The sequence below is a fragment of the Lycium barbarum genome, chromosome 1, assembly GCF_019175385.1.
Source record: "Lycium barbarum isolate Lr01 chromosome 1, ASM1917538v2, whole genome shotgun sequence".
Lineage (NCBI taxonomy): Eukaryota > Viridiplantae > Streptophyta > Magnoliopsida > Solanales > Solanaceae > Lycium > Lycium barbarum.
The window spans coordinates 154354931-154374546 of record NC_083337.1 but is presented as its reverse complement, the minus strand read 5'-3'; the positions used below and the strand labels follow the sequence as shown (position 1 = coordinate 154374546).

At 30.4% G+C, this 19616-nt stretch overlaps 1 protein-coding gene across 1 annotated transcript; it reads right to left on the bottom strand.

The window, feature by feature from the left end:
- Positions 1-14106: 14106 nt before the first annotated feature.
- Positions 14107-18065, bottom strand: LOC132619204 (putative F-box/LRR-repeat protein At5g02930). The gene is made up of 4 exons (XM_060334179.1): positions 17929-18065; positions 14912-16148; positions 14633-14821; positions 14107-14528 (listed from the first exon to the last, which is right to left on the bottom strand). Exons 2-4 carry the CDS (start codon positions 16103-16105, stop codon positions 14352-14354), a joined length of 1560 nt encoding a protein of 519 aa, XP_060190162.1. The 5' UTR covers positions 16106-16148; positions 17929-18065; the 3' UTR covers positions 14107-14351.
- Between the last annotated feature and the right edge of the window lie 1551 nt (positions 18066-19616).

The window sequence follows — 19616 nt, the reverse complement described above, 5'->3', positions numbered from 1 at the left end:
TGTCACTAAAATAATGACATTTGGAATAAAATATAGCTAAACAACGATTTTTGGCGTAAAATGTCGTTAAAATAACGACATTTGATACAAATGTCGAAAATATTATGACATTTATTTCAAATGTCATATTATTAGTCGCTAATTACTGACTTTTACCCCTAATGTTGGAAATCTAAATCTTTTTAAATTATGTCATCACTCTTTATATTTAATTCTAGGGAAAGAATTAGTGGATGCATAAAGTAGTAATTATATATATATATAACGAATGAGTTTGGAACTAAAAATATGGCTAAATTACAACAACAACAACACATCCAGTGTAGTCCCACACGTGACTAAATTATTTGTGTAAATTAGTTAAAATTAAATTATACAATTATAACAATAGATCTATTGAATATTTCTACCAATTAAAGAAAACTATCGCACATATGACTTTTTAAAAAGTATTTAACTAGTAGTATTAGAATAGGTGTCATTGCGGATAATATTTAAAGAATATTAATTATTTTCAGAATATGACTTGGCTTTTTTATCCATTATTGATCTTTTCATTATTGTTATGGCCAGATTCTATTATGAATTTTTACAACATTCTTCATAGGGCACTCTTATTTTTTTCTTGTTCGAACTCTTGTAATGGAGGAAAGAACCGAGAAAAAGGCATCGACGACAATCGATTTTACTACGGGACAATTCGTGTCATATTTATTTTATTTATATGCATTTGAACTTTATTTAAGCTCTTATTAAAGTAATTGATTTTGCAAGGAATACTATTTGCTACTACTAATAAAAAAAAGCTTATGAAATTATAGTAGTTATAGAAATAGGAGCAGTTTTTATTTTTTATTTTGGTTCTATGTATTTTAATACTCTTTTTCATTTGGACCCAGCTTAGGAGAAAATTTTGTATTCTTCCGGAACCATATATTTAATGGTGTTCACGAGATTTTTTAAAAGTTTGTCGAAGTGACTCTTTTGTTTAATTCAAAGTTCTATTGTAGTGTATAACTTGTGTACTGGAATTATATGATTCATCGTGGCATTAAATTAGATTTTTTCAGTATATAAAAAAGAAAAATGATGCTATTGACTAGAGATGATTTTCCGACATTTCTATGTATGCGTAGTAAGGATGGTATGATTTGATGACATTTCGTTATATGTCGCAATTAAATTAATTTCAAAATCGGTGACATTTAATAAAAGTTGCAAATAAATGTCGCTAATTATTTTGCCGACATTAATCTAAATGTTGGAAATTTTGTTGTGACGTTTTTAAAAAGTTGTAAATAAATGTCGTAAATTATGTACCGACATTAATATAAATGTCGGAAAATTTCCGACCCTCAAATTTACGACATTTGTACTAAATGTAAAATAAATGTCGCTAAGTGATTTTGCGACACTTATGGCACTTAATATGACATTTATAAAATGTCGTCGTAAGCCTAATTTCTTGTAGTGCCTGTAAATTGGGAATCCTTCTGACTGATTTGACTATAAAACGTTATCTGTAGTTACGTTTTATTTGTAAAACGTGACACACAATAAGATTGTGCACTTACAATTCTTCTGACTGATTTGACTATAAAACGTTATCTGTAGTTACGTTTTATTTGTAAAACGTGACACACAATAAGATTGTGCACTTACAATTCTTCTGACTGATTTGACTATAAAACGTTATCTGTAGTTACGTTTTATTTGTAAAACGTGACACACAATAAAATTGTACACTTACCTTTAATAGTTGTTATCTGTTATGTCAATGTCATTTCCATGCTGACAACATTTTCTTACACAATTTAGTGTGCAAGTTATGTGATTATTTTATTCACATAGAAAGAAAAAAAAAATTGGATATTGTTACCCACGTGATTAGATGGCAGAGTCAGAGCCAAGAGTTCAACTTTATGTTTTTAGATTTTAGAACGACGATTTCAGATTTAATACTTATGTTCTAAACTTATTATTTATACATATTTAATAAATTTCTTAATACAAATATATTATTTGAGCAAAAATTATTGAGTTTGGCATACTTTGACCAACGATTAGTCGTGTGTCATGACTCCGAAACGTCAATATTTTATATAGAACCTGATATTTTTTTTTGCGTACAATAATGTAGGCCCAATACATCAAGGATACGTAGACGTTCAGATCGTCATTTTAGGGGCTGAAAAGGTGCCCGAAGTAAGTTTTGTTTGAAAAAACTTAGTGTTTTTTTCATACTTTGACCAACGATTAGCCGTGGGTCAAGACTCCGAAAAGTCAATATTTTATGTAGAACCTGATATTTTTTCTGCGTACAATAATGTAGGCCCAATACATCAAGGATACGTAGACGTTCGGATCGTCATTTTAGGGGTTGAAAAGGTGCCCGAAGTAAGTTTTGTTTGAAAAAACTTAGTGTTTTTTCCATACTTTGACCAACGATTAGTCGTGGATCAAGACTCCGAAACGTCAATATTTTATATAGAACCTGATATTTTTTTCTGCGTACAATAATGTAGGCCCAATACATCAAGGATACGTAGACGTTCGGATCGTCATTTTAGGGGTTGAAAAGGTGCCCGAAGTAAGTTTTGTTTGAAAAAACTTAGTGTATTTAAGTATTACTATCTTTGTAAGGCCTCACAGGCTAAGCAACATGAGATAGCGGGATTCCTACCACTACTACAGGTATACCTAAAAATATTAATAAAAGTATTAACTGTATTTATAAAAAAAAACTTGTTCAATTCCGAGATGAGGCTGACTGGCCATAGCAAATCCATAATTTTGAGCCAACAAATTCATGTGATAACCATGCTGACCACTCATTTGAAATATATTATTTTGATTTGCTGGTTTGGTCTTTACATAAATCTCCAAAATATTTATATCGATCTTATCCGCAAATTTTTGCCGTATGGAGAAAAATTGTAGCAAGGACTGGTCATTCTCAATTTTAAACTCAATGAACCTTGTATTGTTACCTTGAAATGAGCATGGATATTTTCCAGAAATATCAATTTGAATATTTTCACTATTTGTCCCCATCTTCTCATGCAATAGTTCAACCAATTCAGCATAGTTCGTTGAAATAAACATGCTGACAATCATTTTGGCACCTTCAGTGTACCTGAATCCGTTCATTTCAGTAATTATTTCGCCACCCCAATACAAAGCAACCATCACATTATGTTCAAAATTGGCCATCTTTACTCCTACACACGAAAATAAGACACTTATTATTATTAATATAACAAAAAAATAAATTAAAACTATAGTATTATTTTAACATATTACGAAATATTTGACTTAATTAACTTATACCTGTTGAATTTTTTAATGTTGTTCCAACAATAGGCCACACAAGTAGAAGCTTTGATGAAAATTGTTCGAATGTGTTTGAACATTCGTTTCATACTAAATATTTTATAATGATATGTGGTTTGTTCAAAAAGTATGAGGAAGAGGGACTTTAGCAGTGTGTCGTTATTGTGTGTCACGTTTTACAATTAAAACGTAACTATTAATCACGTTTTATAGTCAAATCAATCAGAAAGATTCCCAATTTGCAGGATTCTCGGCAAGGTTTGCGCATGCCTAGTTTGAGTAGAAACGTAACTGTCAGTTACGTTTTATGCTAAAATCGTAACTCCTAGTTACGGCTTTAACATCAGTCAATGTCAGATTACATAAAAGGATTGTTCGTATTTGAATTCTCTAAAGTCGTTACTGACAGTAACGTATTAGGAATAATACGTTACTAACAGTCACGAATTAGCTTTTAACACCGTTAACCCGACCTAATTTTTTCCGTTAGAATTTTTGAATAAAATAATGCCTAATACGTTATTCAGGAATACGTTTATGCTAGTTCCGTAAAAAAAAAAAAAAAAACGTATTACTTTGGTAAATTGATTTAAAAAATAGCTTATTTTGGTCAAAGGCTCCAGAATCAGTGACTTAAATAAACAGAAATAATGAAAATAAACAAAGTGACAGAAAATATATAACTCACTGATATTATAGCATTAAAATGATGGGTTCCTCGTCGTACGGTTGAGGCAACCCGCAAAGGTATAGATAGGCATGCTCGTCCACCCGCATCCTTGACACCTCAACTAGGTGATATGATTAATTGCATTACAAAAATGTTAAGGAATATTAAAAAAATTATACTATAGTACACTAGTAACGTAGAAAATATGCCAATAAAAAGTCTCGTCCAATGTTTTTTAGAAGATGATGCAACTCTGCATGTGGTTTATTAAATCCAAAAAATTTGAGTATACAAACCATTTTGTGGTTAGGGGAAGTTAGTGCTCTAATTAATTAGAGAAGGAGAAAAACAAAACAAACTTGAGAAAATAAGACATATGTAATACCTTAATCAGGTAAGTTAACCGTGGATCACCCCATCCTGAAGCAGGTCGCAGATGGCTAACTCTACGAAGAGTAGCTACAGTCACGGCTAGAATCACTCTCATATTTGGGAGACAATTGCAATATTCTCAGATATTCAACTAAACAACTATGTCAAGTGTGTATGGGTGTTAGCTCAAGCTACCTACATATATATAGGCATAAAGTTTCTATCAATTTCTTTTTGTGACATGCGCATAAGACGAAAATGACATATATGGTTAATTACCTATATCATTTTTTGTTACAATGATTTATCATAAACCTTAAGAGGAACCAAAATAGCTGAAAACGCGATAAAGGAAAAATCTTTGTTTATACCTTTTATTTTTCATTTTTAATGATCTTTACGCTTGAAAATGTAATATATATATATATATATATATATATATATATATATATATATATATATATATATATATATATATATTACAATCTTAAGTCTAATTTTTTAGGATTTCAAAAAAGGCAGCTTATATTAAGTTCGGGATAAATTATTTATAGTACATAAATTAAGTGATTTACAAATACATATAAGATTAGAATAAAAGCTACCGAGATTTGTCAAATCTGTAAAAAAAAATTATAGTCTCCGCAACTACCTCCTTCTCCCAATCAACAGTTTTGTCACATTTTCACAGTTTTGTCACATTATATAGGCTCAATTAACCATGCTCTTTTCTTCTTAATTTGTATCCGCTTCATATATACGTCAATGATCCATGAAACCTTTTTACATGTCTCATTAGACGTTAATGAAACGTGTGATGGTTTGCATATTATCATGCGATCTTCTAAAGAGAAGGATTGACAAGGACGTAGTTTCCCGTTGCTTGTTTCATGACCAATAAGCTCCTGCCATGTATCATGTAGAAATATTCTCATATATGTAGGCTAGGTTTACAGGGTAATTAGGCACTACACAGTCTTGGATCGAATATTTGATACTTCTGACGAATGTAGGAATTTCGCTAAAGATAATCTAAAATTTAATAATATGTATGTATATAATGTAATTTTTAACTTATATATATTGTAATTTTCTACATACTCAACATAATTCTGCGATTTAAAATATTTAACTAACCACCTTTTACTCTATGCTCTTACGCCAATGTTAAAAGTCTATAACAAATAAAAACATCACTTCCGGAAGTCTTGTATGAACACACGTATATCTATTTCAAGCCAAAGTAATTATCATCATACGTGTTTGGACGATTAGTTGGGAGGGCTTTACGTCATACAAGAAAAAACTACGAGGAAATTAAAGGTCTCCCTCCATAATGCCCCATTTTAATTCTTACAATATGCATGCATGGATGCATGTTAACCTTGTAGAGTTGTAGTAACATGTTTCAGTTTGTGGTATAAGTAATTTTTATTTATTGATTACAACGAAAAAATAAAAGATGCAAAGGCGCTACTTTTTCTTTTCTCTAATTTACTTAATTCAATATATAAAATAAAAAGGAGAAGATTATTACTAATTAATATTGTGTTGTTTATTTTCTTTTTCGAGATTAGAGCCTCAGAATTCTCACCCTATCTTTTTGTTTGATGAACAGAAATACTAAAGGTCTATGTTTAATTGTTAAGGTTAGATCACTTAGTTTGATATAAATAGTGAATATAAATAAGTTCTTATTCACGTCCAGATGCATAGACTATTCGTATTCTGGACTAAAATTTTCTTTTTATGGAAGATAAGGCCGGACCAATCTTCCTTAAGTTAGCCAAATCGGGTAAGTGATTATATCGTTCCATATATGGGTTGATTCTCTGATCAAATGAATATATCGTTCCATATATGGGTCGATTATCTGATCAACTTAGGCTTAAGTTATCCAAATCGGGTAAGTGATTATATCGTTCCATATATGGGTCGATTCTCTGATAAACTTAGGTCTTCGGTTACTTTTTTAAGGAAATTATAGTAGGCGTAATAGTTGAACTTTTGGAGTTTGAGACTTTAATTTCTTGGCACCGAAGCATTAGCAATCAATCATCTTTAACATAGTGCATTGACGTTGCTTTATGAGATCAACACGTATGGAGCTAGCTTCCCAAAACTGGTCTAGAATAGTTTTAATTCATTCGAGTTTTAAGTTTTATGTATTTGTAAAAAAAAAATAAAAAAAAAATTAGACAATCAGATTACCGAAAATACAACTGTAAGTAACTCTAATTAATAATATTAATAAGCAAACTAAAATAAATGAAAATAATATATTATAATTGGTTAAATTACATCAAAGATACAAAATTACCTAACTACTATTTTTTCCCTTCAAATTAATTTATTGCTAACCTTAATTTGTTGCAATCTATATCTATATATAATATAAAGTTAGACATAGATAAAATGATGTGACACCTCTCTATGGCCATCATTCTCATTTATGTTTTTTTTTTTTTTTTTTTGGCATTTGTTGGGTTTTTCTTTTTATGCAAGTATTAAATTACTAATAAAAAACTTAATTTTTGGTTCTCAAAAGGTCACGTTTAATTGCATTTTGCCTTCCCAGAAGTATATGTCATAGGAATTGATAATTTGAAACTGCTCAAAAGAGCAATAATTAGCCAAACCACGTTCTGCACGAACTAGCAGAAGAGTAAGTTTAGGAAAAGCAATAATAAACAATATTAATAGGGCACTAATGAGTAGGATATAACTCTGCAGGTTAGGATATATTTAATCGCTATGCCTCTTTCACAGATCTTCCATATCCATAGTTTTCTCCAGACATGTGGAGCTTCTATTAGTGTAACTCTGTTTTTTCCAAGCATTGTTATGAGGTGATATATATATATATATATATATATATATATATATATATATATATATATATATATATATATATATATAATAACAGTAAAATACAAACCCTTGTCTTCTTTTTTGATGTGGAGTTGCTTGATTTTTTTTTTCGAGCACTGTTATGAAGTGTTTTCTATGTAATAACGGTAAAATATAATCCCTTCTCTTCTTCTTGATGTGGTGTCATTTGAAAAGTTATAGATTTTCTTTTGAGTCTTTTTATCACATTTTTGTGTTGTATCATGCTAGATTGATGTATAGATATCGATTTCGTGTCATTTAGTCAAAGTGCAATGAGTATTTATAATAAATGAATGCCATGCATTTTAATTTATCTTTTATCGGCAAGTTGGCAAAAGCAAAATCTGTTGCCTTAAGAAAGTTGATCTTTTTTGTGCGCGACGATTGGAGGCATACTAACACACATGCCAAGACTGGCGAACATAGTACGTAATACTGTTTTTTGATAATAGGTAAGACTACTAACTTTTTAGATTTTCTTTTATGTTAAAGAACAAATTTTGTTAGCTATATATAATTTTCTTGACTATAACAATAACATAAAATAAATATGGTGAACTTGTCTCAAGTATTCTTATTCTTACAGTTGCTCAAATGTATTTTTTGTTATAACTAAGCAAATAAATGTGATGGTGGATTGAAGCTGTCACTACTTACAATCTAATTAAATTCTATAACGTTATAAGTTTGAAGTTGTTAGATTCGTACATCACTACCTGCAATTTAATTAAATTATGATATTATAAGTTTGAAGTTTTTGACTAGACATAATTTGCTCCATACTAATTATATAGGTGATTTTTTTTTTGTTTTTGTTTGTAATATTATAGTAGAAGAGGAAAAAAACAAGAATTCAGAAGTATTCAATTAGGCATTTTATTTGATACTTATTATGCGACAAGAAACAATTATCGTATAATATTTTTCTCAAAAAAAGTACAAACTGGAACCTCCCCTGCTTATCGTATAGTGTTTTTCTTTCTCCTTTTAAACCCTTTCTTTCTAGGCTCACTACCTCGATCTCTTTTTTTATTTTTCTTAAGAGTTACTTTTTGCCTTGACAAATACTTACCCGTGCCAATAAAGACGATTTTATAAAATGGGTGATAATAATATTGAAGTATAAATAAACAATTCAAAGATGGAGATACGTAGGCATGTAAAGGAGAACTAAATTTTAAAACTACTAGCAAGAACGAGGGGTCACAAGGGAAATAATTCAGCAAAGAGGAGTGGATGAAGTAGCGGTGTAGAAAAAGAAGAAGTAGCAATAGTAGAGAGGGAGAAAAAGGAAATAAGAAGAGTATAATCGAGGATTTGAGGGAAGTAATGACTTGTCTAAAATTGGAGCTTCTTTAATTAGAAGATGAACAATTGAGAGGTAGATTTAAATAATGCGAATAGGAAATATAATTAGTTGCGAATAAAATTATGAAAAGAAATCAAATATACATTTCTTTTCCACTTATCTTATATTTTATTAGAAGAAAATTAAAGAAAACAAAAGTTTTAGCTCTACTATCTAATCAATCGAAAAAAAAGAAGGTTTTTTGTGTGTCTTCTAATGTCTATTAGGATGAGAATCATCCATTAACCACATAGATATATATATTTAAAGTGAAAAACCTTCTTAATATTTTGCCTTATTTTTTGAAAGAAACAAAAAGTAAAAATACAAATCATCTAAGTCCTAATTCTATATAAGAAACATAGAGCCTTATGATTTCATCCATATACACAATAGATTTTTGTATACACGCGCATGAAATATTTACTAATTTTATCTCGATTATTTATAATAAATTTATTTCTAAATCAATAAATATTTTATCACCGCGCGAAGCGCGGATAAATTTACTAGTTTTAGTATATGTCCGAGGAGCCACTTCTCTCTCATATCATAGTCCAACGGCATATCTCCAATCCTATTTTATTATGCGTCTCACACAAATAGACTTCATTTTGCCTCACAAAAAGTGAAATCAAAGTTTTTGGAAATAATTTTAAATATTAAACAAATAAGATAATAATTTTCTATGATTAGTTTCGTCTAATTCGTTAAAACAACAAAAGATTATAAATAACCAAAGGGTGGGTGGGTGGGGGGGGGGGGGACAAAGGGTGAGTGGGGCGCTAACAAGGCAACAAATAATCAAGAATATAAAAAAATCATGGTCTATGAGACTCACAGGAGGTAGCAATTTAATTGTAAGTCGTAACTGCTAGTAATTAAGTTTACACACTAAGTACTTTCAGTAAAAAAATTAAATTGTATACACTATATATTAAAAAAATATTTACACCGTTGAATAACTTAAAAGATGAATTGAATAACTTGTTTAATAATATTAATTAATAATCTAAAATAAAAGGTAAGTTATTTACTGTGACATATTGCGATACATATAACTTAAATCCTTTAATAAATATAACATAATGCTCATCCAGAAACCTTCTTAACTTTTTACTACGTCAACTTATTGGGCCGTCACTGTCACCATTCACAGTCAGGAAGAAAATGACAAATAACCACTTTACATAATTAATCAAAGCTTTAACGTTTCAAAATTATTTAACGTTCTATTTTTTCACGTGGACATAAAATTTATATTATATTAAAAGCACGAACGATTTTAGAAATGTTGATTGAATTTTTTATTCTTTATTAAAAGACTTCACAATAGACAAAGTTATCATTTACTATATTCTCATATTATTATTTAATTATTTTTATAATTAAATATTTGACCTACGTACAAACTCCTAATATTTAGGAATTTGAAATTGAGTAAGATTAAATTCTTTCCTTTTACTTGGACACCAACGAATTTAAGCAATACTTCTAAACCAAAAAATAAAAACACGTTTTCTCTTACCAAATAGTAGAAGACTTTCACTCCCCGTTAAATTTATTATCCTATTATTTAGGACATCGTCATTAATTAATAATTCAGCCATTACATTTTTTTCTTATTTAACATTCCATTTGTAGAATTCCCATAATTCAAATCAACAAAAATCAAAAATATTAAAAGGATTCCTATAATTTTGTTCCCAACTTAGTGTAGAAGAGATTAATAAGGTTACTTCTAACGTGAACAAGGGTAATAAATATTTTATTATTAAATTTTAAAAGTAAAGTTGTTATTAAACACTATATTTTCATATTTTATGACAAATAAAATCTTACTAGGGTTAGAAAAGTGTCTTTGTACATCTATAAAAGAATACTAGCAATGGTGAAAAAACAACCCCCTTAGGACCATGTTTCGACGACCTTTTCTTTTGAGATTGTGCTTGTTTTCAATTATATAATCTTTTATAATTTACATAGGTTAAACCAGCACATGATTGATTGATGTTTGATTAATGGTCTGATTATTTTCTTATTTTTTTTTTTATAGATTGGTTGATTCATGCCACAAATTCTATTGCTCTGTCCTACTGATTTTTTCTACCTTGCTACCTAGCTCGAAGGCAAAGAAAAAAGGTTAGAGTTTTCTGTTTTTAATTGTTAGAGTTCTATTAATATGGATATCTTTATTTGTATGTCAAATGTATACATTCACGCGTAATCCATAAGGCTAATTAGTGAAAGTTGATTTAAAATTTGGTTCAATTTTTTGTAAAAATTAATGATTGATTTTAATTAAATACATCATCTTTACGTGTTAAGAAGATATTAAGTCCATCTAATGTGTCATGCTATGCACACATGCAACACACAATGTCGTTCACCTTTTTTGCCCTTTAAAATTTTGTTTCAGACTAGACAAAATAGTCATTTAATTACTTCTATAATAGTTAGAACTTTAAAATCAACTAAAATATTGCATTGGTGTTAAATCTTTCTAATTTGAGTTGTGTATGAAATCCTAATATTTACGACTTGAAATTTTTCTATGAAGATGTAACCTTTGCATTTAATTTCTGTTATTCATACTCCTTATTTCATACTTTTTAGGTCTTAATTGCTAGAAATATTACTAGGTTTTGATATATAGAGTAGTATTTGCTTCATCTTTCTTCTAATGTTTTTGAGTTATGTGAATATTTTGATGGTACTTATGTCAATTGAAATTATCTTGATTTTATTGCATTTAAACTGCTCTAAGGAAATTCTAGAGGTTATTATACGAGTAATAGTTAATCACTTTTTAATATAAAAAAAATAGAGATGAATTGTAAAAGAAATAAATAGATCAAAAGAAAAACACATGGGCAGAGAGTGTAGAGACTTTCTTTTTGGTCTAGAGAAAAGATGATAATATTTCTTAACTTAAAAGTTTTCGGGAGGGAATTATCAAACCTTATGTGTGTGTAAAAATTTCTTGATTTTCTCATTATATATTTTTAGATTTTAAATATATATGATTCCCTATAGTTTTGTTACGTTAAGTTGTTTGTTAACAAAATTAAACAAAGAAGATGATAGTGTCTCCCTGCTAATGAAGAAGTCTTGAGGGATCCAGGGAGGTCATTATGTAGTTTTCCTTTTGTTGTTTATTTTATTTGAAATGTCCATGAACAAACACTCTTCCTCTTCGTTTTATATAAGCGATTATGGTAAAAAAATTCTAATCACCTTAATGATTCAGCGCCAAAGCTCACAAGGGAGTTACACTGTTGAAGCGAATTTAATTATTCCTTTCTTTTAATCATAATATGATATTAATAATTTTTTGATTTGTTTTTTTTTTTAAATTCATTTAATATAACAAAAATACAGATTTTGTATCCGAACTGAGTCAGATTATAAGGGTATTTAATGTAATTAATCCTATAAATAATTAATTAAAAATCTACGCGATCGTTTACTTCATAATTATGAGTATATTTCTTCCCCAAGACACAAATGGACCTAAATATCTATAGCACACTTATGAGTCGTTTATTCGTGGACTAAATTATCCCGCAATTATAGTCCTGGGATTATAATTCTTGGACTAATTTATTTCATTTGGGAAATGGAATAATTTAATCCCAATTTTAATCGGATAAGGTGGGATATTAAAAATTATGTCAGGGATTAAATTTATACTAAGTTTGATTGACGATATTGAAAAACAACTAGGATTTTGGCCTTGGAAATATATTCGGTCTGGTTAATTTGGACGAATGATTTTTGAAAACTACCTATTTGGTTATTTGTTATAAGTTAATTTGGAAAAAAATATTCTGAAAGTATAAATTAACTACTGAAGTTCTAGGCTAACAAAAAGTAAAAAATATTTAAGGTACCTAATACATTCTAGAAGTTTATGGAGTGATTTATATGAAGCTAATTGTCATATAGTTGAAGGTGATCGACATATCCACTTTTATATCTTTAAAAGCTAATTTATTCCTTCAACAAATTAATATATGTTAAAATATTATATTTGTAGTTAAGATTTGTTAAACATTTAGACTTTTGAATTCAATTAATTAAATTTTTGGATAATATTGCTGGAATGTTATTTAAGGATCTATGTTTGGACTCTTTTTTTTTTTGATAGACAAGCATAATCTATTTGAGATATATCTATACCATAATAAAAGCATAATTTTCTAACATGAAATGTTGATTGATATTTTTTACTATTAATAAGTATATTTCATGTTGGATAATACCATCATTATAATTAATAATTTTTTTTTGGTGAAACTAAAATTTAGGATTTTGGATCTGACGTTGGGGACTGTCAAGCCTAACTATCGGACAAATAAAATGTATAATTCTCGATGCAAATTATTTTACGCGCTTTGGTCACGCGCAAAGCGCGTACACTAAACTAGTTTAGAAAAATATCTTAAAAGGCACGGAAAAGCTCTAAGAAATTTCCATGAAATTTTAGCTTTTTACATTCTACATCAAAATGAACCCAAATTTTCAAATCTTAATCTATTTAGCTCATTTTATATATAATTTGAAATACTTAGCGAAAACACAATAATTTTTCAATTTATAAATGGCCAATCAATTCAATTTGGGTAGTAGGAAGAGAAATTGGGGGATTCCATTAATTGGAGGGTAAATTTAAAGACTTTCTTAACGGCGGGGGCAATTTTACCACATAGTATAATAAGGGATAAATGTGAATAATATAATAAAGTATAGGGGTAAATTTGGCAGATTTTCCTATTATTAAATCAAACATGAGAATTGCGTGCTAGGTAAAATGAGTCTATTCACCCACCATCCAACTCGCAAAATAGATGCTGAAGCCTGATTAAAGTGACATTATACAATTTTTTATTTTTTTTTTTAAAAAAAAGTAACATTATGCAACAATTATGAATATGCGCCACAAGCTAATTTCTAGTCTCCATTTTTTGTTCTAATAACTAAATGACTAAGGATATGATTTGATTATCGTGGTTTCGGATTTTGTAATCGTTACCCAATCAAAACCAATACGTCAATCTCAGATTTCCAATTAAACCAATACCAAAGATTGGCTATTTCAGGGAATACAAATAATGAGATATCGTTTTGAACTTTTGATTGAAACTTCTAATATTGAGATTAACTTGAGCTCTTTATTTGCAGTTCAAATTCTTGAACTCCATGCAATCACATGTAAGAATCATAGTTCTTTTAAATAAAATACGAACAATTATTTTTAACTTGCTCTCAGTATTTTAGGAAAATCAATCAATCAAATTAATGTCTCATTAAACATGAAAGAGACCACAACACAAGACAGACTGTCTCTGCAGTTTGGCATTAGGGAAGAGTCGTCTTTCATGTTTATAGTATTAAACTAGACATTATGTTGATTGTATTCAGATGTCAAAGCAAAAGAATCAAAAGATGGAGATATCATATGTAAGTACATCTTTCATATGGCGAACAAGTAGAGACCACTACACAAGACAGAACCAGTTACTGTCTCTCTCCAGTTTATCTTTTTTAATCAAGGGAATATCTGGTTAAAAATTAAAGACATAAAGAGAGAGAAAATAAACAAAGGTTGTCAATATAACATAATCCAACTTTGAGACTGCAGTAGTGATGAAGCATATCCCTGTGAAAATAGCAAATCAAGACAGACGAGATTAATTTTCAGCCTACGACCAGCGAGCTTCTAATGTCAGCATTCTACCATCTGAGTTTGAAACAAATGGTTGAGACTTGACGCGATGAAGAAGGATCACCATACTGTTTAGTAGAGATCTCAACATCAACTTCTTTAAGATAGTGCCTCCAACATTTGAAACGTCTTGAGTCACAGCAGGCAGGAACAATCTCTCTTTCCATTAGTTTCTCCTTCAAGAACTGTACCCGAAAAGAACAAGAACGAGAAATTAAGTACTACAATTCATTTTACTATATAAGAAAAAAAATCCTATACAAGCAAAGACAGGAAAAATCGCATTCACCTGTACAAAGACTTCATCGTCCTCCCAGATTCTGTCAACTGCCAGAGTCTCTGGATGACAAGTCCAAAGCAGACCATCTAACAGAGTTTCAAAATTTAGAGACTGCACAACTTTCTGTATCTTCAAATGCTTAACAACAGATAGAGGGCAGGACGATATTGCATTCAGTTCTTCCACGACGAATGTATTCTTGATGATTAACCAAAAAAACATAACAAATCAGATGTAACGAAAATGAACATTAACCAAAGAAAGTGATAATGGGAGGTGCAGACTTACAGTCATTGAAGTAATACACAAAACCAGTGAATTCAGTTGTTCGAATCTAGTTAGGTATTCCCTCAAATTTTCAAACCAACTTGTGTTGAGATGATCGTCGGGCATTAATTTGAGATGAGATTCTTCTAGAGATGATGCTGTCATAGAGAATATGACAGGCAATTTAGGAGCTCCATATTCATAACGCAGGAGGTTTGGGGTATCTATCCCAATTTCCGTAGGACTCTTATAAGAACGGAATGCCAACTGTCTAAGCACACAACTCGAAAATTTAAGCCTCGTCAACTTCAAACAAAAACTCAATTCTAATTTCTCAAGAAGGGGCAGTTCAGAAACAAGTTTTTCTACTACTGGGTCAGTAATCTGCTCAAATGTTATGCTCAATTCTTTCAGATGCTTGAATTCAGTCACGTCAAACTTTAACTCGCTGTTACATCCTCTGTAGTACAGAGTATGAAGGAACATAGCTCGAATGTGAATGCTTTTATGTATTTGAGTTATCTCATTCGCTTGATGTAAGGTAAGCTTCACAAGTTTGGGGAGATCAGAAATCAATAGATCTTTTACTCCCTGACACCTGATGAGACTTAAATCTTCTATCGCTGGACAACCAGAACAAATTTCCAAGATTATCCGTTCCTCCAAAAATACATCAGTTAGAGATAGCTCCCTCAACTTAGTAAGATTTATATGATCAACAATTAGAGGCCACTCTAGCTTAAAACCGCCCAATCTCAGAACCATCAGCGATTTAGCAGTTAAGGTTGTACCTGGCAAACTGTACCAATCTTCCTCATCTTGCCACTTAATATGAAAGTCTAGTTCTTTGATGCAGTTATTGGTGGCCAATCTTATCCATTCATCGATGCAAGAGGCATTTTTTAGATACGAAAGTTTAAGAGAAAGCCTGAATCTCTCTATTATTGCTTTTTGGGTGTGGAGATCTATCAACGAGCCATCTATAATACTTGGGAAAGCATCTCTTACATCAGCTTGTTCCGGTTCCTCTTTTCCCGTAGACAAGAGTTTCCATAAGGAAAGGTTGTGATGAAAATCAAATGTAAATACAGGAAGCAAATTCCAGACTTTCAGCCATGTCTTGGAGAGCAAACTAGTTTGAGCTGCATCTTTTGCTGGTAGGAAGAATAGTATGTGCTGCAAAATAGGATCAGGTAACTGAGAGATTTGATCCATTACTGTAATTTTCTTCTTTATGCTACTTCAGTGGACATCCTTCCTGAAAATTAATCAGGCAAAAAGATATATTAAACTACACATTTAGTTGATTGTATCCAAATGTCTAAAAGAAAAAGGATCGAAGTCCTACAAGGGCCTAGGTGATTTCAGCATATTGTATCACTTCCCAAAAGATGGAGATATCATATGTAAGTCTTAAGAAACTACAGTCACTTTTGCATGCTGACATATAATCACATCTTCTATTCTAAACTTGCCAATCTGAACTCAAGCGAGGGACTAAGAAAGTATTTTAGTACTAGCTACTAATTCGAACACATCATACAACTTGATTCGCTAGAAGATATGAGCTAAAAGGTTAGCGAATATAGCTAAAACGTTGCAAAATGTAATGACAGTGCTAAAATTCCATCGTCGGTACACTAGTCCTACAAAAAAACTTCAAAAAGCAGCTATCTTTGGGATGATGGTATTTCAGATAACTTATACTCCCAAAAGAGAACAAAAAGTTTCCACCTTCATCAGTTATCACCAGCATTCAAGCAAACTAATAATGGCATTTAAGAATCGCAAAATGAATCACAATCAGCAGTAACAGCAACCGACATTTCAGAAAATAAATCAGTGTAATCTTTCAATCAGAATTCGACCAATAAAAAAAAGGAAAAATTTCACTTATAAACAATTTATGGGTCAAAATTACATATTCATAGCCCATATTTTAAGTAGCCGTTTGGCCATAGATACCAAAAACAAATTCACATTTTTTGGAATTTTTGAAGTTGGAGTTGGAGTTGTGTTTGGCCATAGTTTTTGAAATTGTAATTTTTTGTGAAATGTAACCGTAAAAAAGCGAAAAAAGTGATTTTTTTTTAAAAAACAAGTTTTTTGAGTTTTTGGTATTCCGGAATACAACTTCAAGTTGTATTCGGAATATTTATGGCCAAACGCCCAAAAGTGAAAAAGGTTTCCGGAAAAAAGTGAATAATTTTTATGGCCAAACGGCTCCTAAATTACAAACCTACAGCCCAACATTTCATGGCCCAACTTGAATATTCACCTTTATACAACAATATATAACTTTATACACCTACTGTAGACAATGTATACACCATGTATAAAAGTGTATAATAATGTATAAGACTAGTATACAATATTATACAACAATATATAACTTTATACATCTACTGTAGACAATGTATAAACCTTGTATAAAAGTGTATAATAATGTATAAGACTAGTAAAAAACTGAAGAGGAAAAAAAAAGGCTATGACGGGTAATTAAAAAAAAATGGGCTAAAACGGGTAAATATTTTGCCATAATTGGCATACAGTGTAAAATTCCCTAAAAAAAACAGCAGCATTTCATAATACACGAAAAAACTGCTTTAATCTTTGCACAATTAAACACGGGGACAATTTTGTAAAATCGTACCTAAATGGTTTAAAGTAATATCCATGGTGCCGAACCCCCATCACCACGGATGTGAGATGAGATGGCTTTAACAAAAAATAAATAAATATGGCACTGATTTCCTCTTTATTGCAGTACGTAAGTGCTTCACTAATTTTTAGTTTGAAACTCTAAGTAACCAATCTATTGGAAACAAGCCCTCACCAATACACACATCGTATCTATGACAGCACTACTCGAAGTAAAGTTTTAGCGTTATTCCGGTTAACGCGGCCAATAAAAATTTATCAGTGAGTTCATCTACTCCTAGTATATTCCAGTACCAATTTTCTGTAAATTGAATATGACATAAACCAAAATTCAAAATTAAAATCATGTTTCAAAGGTAAGGGGGAGACGTACGTACCTAAGCAAGACTGGATTGCTTAATCAAATTTCGAATGTTTACTAATGAATCCAAACCCTCAATTAATACCTAATAATAAATGGAGGAACATATTGTGTAATTTATAACATGGATACGTATGTTTATTTCTTTCCTATTTCGAGATCCCCTAACGCTAAAGTACGAACACCATTTTTGGTAGCTAGTATCTTGTCTTCCTTATTTAATGGGACATTAATTTGATTGATTGATTTTCCATAACTACTGAGAGACCTAAAAAGTTCAAAATAATTGTTCGTACTTTTTTTTTTTGTTTTTTGAAAGACTTCATATTTTTACTTGCGACAGGATAGTGGGAGTTCAAGAATTTGAACAGCAAAAAAAAAAAAAAAAAAGAGTTAAATTAAGAAGCTTAAATTAATGAGATGTCGTTTTGATTGGAAACTGAGATTGATATATTGGCTTGATTGGGTAATCATTATATTACACAATGGGAAATCCCGATAATTAATTTGGTGTAATCGTTAAGGCGTGAAACAATCCTACTATTATTATTATTATTACTCCCTCCGTTCACTTTTACTTGTCCAGTATTCTAAAAATAGATTTTCATTTTTACTTGTCACTTTTAGCATATCAAGAGAAAACAGTTTATTTTTTCCTGTTTTACCCATAGTATTAATTGCTCACTTCAAATCATTTTTTAAATCCAATAAAAATATGCATCAATTAATATGGGTACATTGATAAATTATATACTCCATTTATTATTTCTTAAACAGCGTGAAAAGTCCAAAGTGGACAAGTAAAAGTGAACGAGAGAGTACTTATTTTTATTAAGATTAAGTTGTTTGAATCTCAGTAATCTTGGTTTAACTGTTAAGGTGTGAAACAATCCTACCCTTAGTTGTTTTATTTGAAGATTTTATAGGATGGGGTTTTGTTATGTTAAAAAAAATAATTAACAGGTTGGGCCATGGAGTGGGTTAATAAAATGATTTTAATGGATGCCTATTATTTTTTAAATGGTTGGATTAAAAAGATGTCACATAAGCAACTTGAAATACCACCTGAATGTGTAGAGTAATCTTGTAGGTGAAATGATAAAAGTAGAGTAAACTTTTTGTTAAAGAAAAGTAATTTTCTTGAACGATTTCCATGAGTTGAGTGACCTCTGAGAAATCAACTCTCTATTATCATATACAAAAACTTCCACTACTGCAGTGAAAAGGCAAACCACAAATTATGCAGTCAATGAGTAGAAGAGATTTTGACAGCTGAAATTGCTCTCTAGTGTGAGGACCCACCATGTCATCATGCCACATAGGTGCCACTTGGCACATATATTTGCCATGTGGAATGATTACATAAGAGGAAGAAGAAATATTATAGGAAGATTCTAGAGATATGGGGAGGTTTCCCTTGTAAGACCCTAGAATTTCATGGATTTGCATAGAAAGTCCTTGGAATACTCTAGTTGTGTAGAGATTTCTAGAATAGGGGCTTATTAGTAAATATGTAGGGACTTGTATAATAATTATTATTTACATATTAGTCCCTAGGTGAGTAATATAAATAGGAGGGTAATTCATTTGTAAAAATCATCAAGCAAAAATCAATCAACTCTTCTATAATAAAAAGCTTCCTTCTGGCAAATTTCTCTTGTCTTATTCACTTACTATTCCCTAGTGATCTTAAGTGTAGTAATC